A 2865-nucleotide genomic window follows, 5' to 3' on the forward strand; every position below is an offset into this window, starting at 1 on the left:
CATCAGTTGCAAACTTATTATAACTAGTTTCTAAATGATGGCATAACAAAAATAATAAAAGAGCACATAAGTAACTAAAGATATTTTTTTTATAAAAAAGTGAAAAGGAAAATCAATAGTAGTACTGTTGTAGAATATCATAGATTTAAATAAGCAGAAATAATATGTGGATTTATCCTAGTTTCTGTGTGTTTTCCTCAGACATGAGGAATGTGAAAAAGGTATCTAATCTTTGTTTTTTCCTTTGTCCTCCAACAAACAAAGAGAATAAATATGCAAGGATTTGAGAATATTTTGTGATCCAATAATACCAGAATCAGCTTCCCCAGATCACACATGATTGCATTTAATCATGAATTTATGCAAGTACAAATCAGTATTTCTAAGGCTGTATTTTGGAGACTCATATCTAAAACAAAATTAGTGCAAGCTAGAGATGAAAATTGACAAACTTCATTTCATTATAAGAGGCTAGGTTATCAATTCCAATCACATAGCAAGCTATCAAACTGTAACAAATACACAATGTTTATCTTAAACTTGTGCATAGTTGCTAGTTTTTGGACTTATATCCTCCAACTTACACGCGAGATCCACATACGCTATAAGTTGCAGAGAGAGGAGAGTGTGAAGAAGAAGAAGAAGAAGAAGAAGAAGAAGAAGAAGAAGAAGAAGAAGAAGAAGAAGAAGAAGAAGAAGAAGAAGAAGAAGAAGAAGAAGTTCACAGCGAGAGTTTGAGCTCCAAATCTATCTCTTGTGAGCTACTGGATTCCGAGTTCAGACTACTCGACCCATCTTTCATGTTCATGTTGTGGGAGCCCTAAATCAATCAAATCATAATTAATTTTCTCACAAATTATATATGTCTAAATATATTAATTAATTTGTTCAATTTTGATGGTTAATTACCTGAGCCGGAGCTTCGAAGAAGGATCTAGTCATGCTTGGCTCAACAAAATGTTGAGTTCCGTAGCCTGCATTGCCTTGATGCCATCTGATTTAAGCCAATCAAAATATTCAATCACCAAATTTTTATTTGACGATCTTCTAATATTTGGAATAAGATCTAATTTTTACGAAAAGAAATCAAGAATCTATATGCATATTACCTTGCAACATTGGTGGGTTGGGAATCTCCGTAAGCAAGATTTGCCCCATCTAAATCTGGCAATCCCATCTGAAAATAATGGTCAACTAATTAGGAAAATTAGCATATTCCAACAGTTTTGAATGCAGTAGTTTAGCAAGTAAATTAGAAAACACTGTATATATTAAAACAAAAAATGTTTTTGATTCAAGACCCAATTAATCTGATTAGCTCCATCTCAGCATACTAAGTTTAGGAGGAATGAAATTATTGAAATTTAGATTGAGGAGAGAAAAATCTGTATATATAAAATCCGAGAACAAGTGTTGATTTCTTGATAGAAAAAAAAAATGTAAAAACCCATTGTGTAGGAGCTATTTTGTGTGGACTGATCATGTCTAGGGTTACAAACTCCAAAGAAAATACTCCATGAATCTAATCAGGCCAAGATTGAGTGAGGACTTGAAAATGGGGGCAACATTTTTATAATTATACCACAATAATAGGTCAAAGCAAACAATCTAGCTACCATAATTGCAATTAGTCATCATCCACAATTACACCGATCGATCTAAATTATCTTGATTTAATTTGAAATGAAACTAGTCTTACCATGACTCCATGGTGTCCCTGGAAGCCGTAAGGAGGCGACGACGACGATGAATACGAGAAGGAGGACGACGACAACGACGAAGAAGGAGCTGTTTGCAGCCTCATATCCTCCTGCGCATGAGTTCCATCCATGAAATTATAGTAATCCCCAAAAAGATGAATAATAATCCATAAAAGAAATAAACAAACCTGGGTGAAAGTGGAGGCATAAGGGTTGTGATGAACAGAAGGTAAATATGTGCATCCGAGTTGACTATGCAACCTAATCTTCTCAAGCTGCGCCACCCCCAGCCCCCTCTGCGGCTGCTTAGGCTTATCGGAGCCGCTCTTCTTCCCTTTTCTCGACGACGACGACGAAGAAGACGACGACAACCCCCCCGCGCCCCTCTCGTTGCCCAAGTAATTCTGATCGCCGAAGTAGTTGCTCCCCATCTTCCTCAGCTCTACTGTGTGTAGTGCGTTTCTTCCTTCCTTTTCTCTTGATATTTGATAGCACAAAAGGGATTGATTTCTTCCTTGCAAAGAGAAATTTGATTTCAGTGAGATGGAATCAGAGAGATCTTCTGGATACCCTTTTAAGCTGTTAACACTTTGCGCTCACTAATAATTGCATCGCTGGATCTGATTGTATGTAGATTTTGTGTGATTCATTCTGTTTATATAGTATGCTTCAATTTTAATACTATTATTTTTATTTTTTTAATGTATGGTTTGCTCTGAGCTCGTTTTGACAGCTTCCTTCAAATCTCTGCAATTATATATTGTGTTTAGAAAAAAGGTATGGACTTTGAAAAGGATTGTCTTTGATTGTAACTCATTTAATATTTATGCACATAATATTTTTCAAAGATTTCTAACCTAACCCACGCGCTTCCACGGCACGTTCTTCAGAAAGATTTCATTATTTAATTGCGACATTTTAATCCGAAAATATATTTTGGGCAGTTTCATGACTTCAAATCCCGAATCATTTATATGCATATGATCGTGAAAAAGATGAAAATAATGGACACTAGTTTGCATGTTTAAATTCTTTGTTTTACATACTTTTATAGTTAGCTAGTAATCAATGTAAGGAAAAAGAAAAGGAAGCAATACTCCCTATTTGAATTTTTGTGGAGAGAGATAAGGGAATTTAATTTGGATTGTTGCAAATGCACTCAATG

At 35.1% G+C, this 2865-nt stretch overlaps 1 protein-coding gene across 2 annotated transcripts; it reads right to left on the reverse strand.

The window, feature by feature from the left end:
• Positions 1–443: 443 nt before the first annotated feature.
• LOC131003298 (protein SPEAR1-like) lies at positions 444–2404 on the reverse strand. 2 transcript variants are annotated; one of them, XM_057929804.1, is made up of 6 exons: positions 1889–2404; positions 1700–1810; positions 1110–1177; positions 910–994; positions 678–820; positions 444–629 (listed from the first exon to the last, which is right to left on the reverse strand). In XM_057929804.1, the coding sequence occupies exons 1-5, from the start codon at positions 2129–2131 to the stop codon at positions 722–724; spliced, it is 606 nt and encodes a 201-aa protein (XP_057785787.1). In that variant the 5' UTR covers positions 2132–2404; the 3' UTR covers positions 444–629; positions 678–721. The 2 variants fall into 2 exon arrangements, with proteins under 2 accessions (XP_057785787.1, XP_057785786.1); XM_057929803.1 differs by having other exon boundaries at positions 444–820.
• Positions 2405–2865: the final 461 nt, after the last annotated feature.

The sequence above is a fragment of the Salvia miltiorrhiza genome, unplaced genomic scaffold (assembly GCF_028751815.1).
Source record: "Salvia miltiorrhiza cultivar Shanhuang (shh) unplaced genomic scaffold, IMPLAD_Smil_shh original_scaffold_188, whole genome shotgun sequence".
Lineage (NCBI taxonomy): Eukaryota > Viridiplantae > Streptophyta > Magnoliopsida > Lamiales > Lamiaceae > Salvia > Salvia miltiorrhiza.

Bases quoted from the DNA above. Each gene is read 5' to 3' on its own strand.
- LOC131003298 (XM_057929804.1), bottom strand. From the start codon at position 2,131: ATGGGGAGCAACTACTTCGGCGATCAGAATTACTTGGGCAACGAGAGG. The intron at 995-1,109 runs GTAATATGCATA...GGCTTAAATCAG, and splicing joins CAACCCACCAATGTTGCAAG to ATGGCATCAAGGCAATGCAG. The intron at 821-909 runs GTAATTAACCAT...TGATTGATTTAG, and splicing joins TCTTCGAAGCTCCGGCTCAG to GGCTCCCACAACATGAACAT.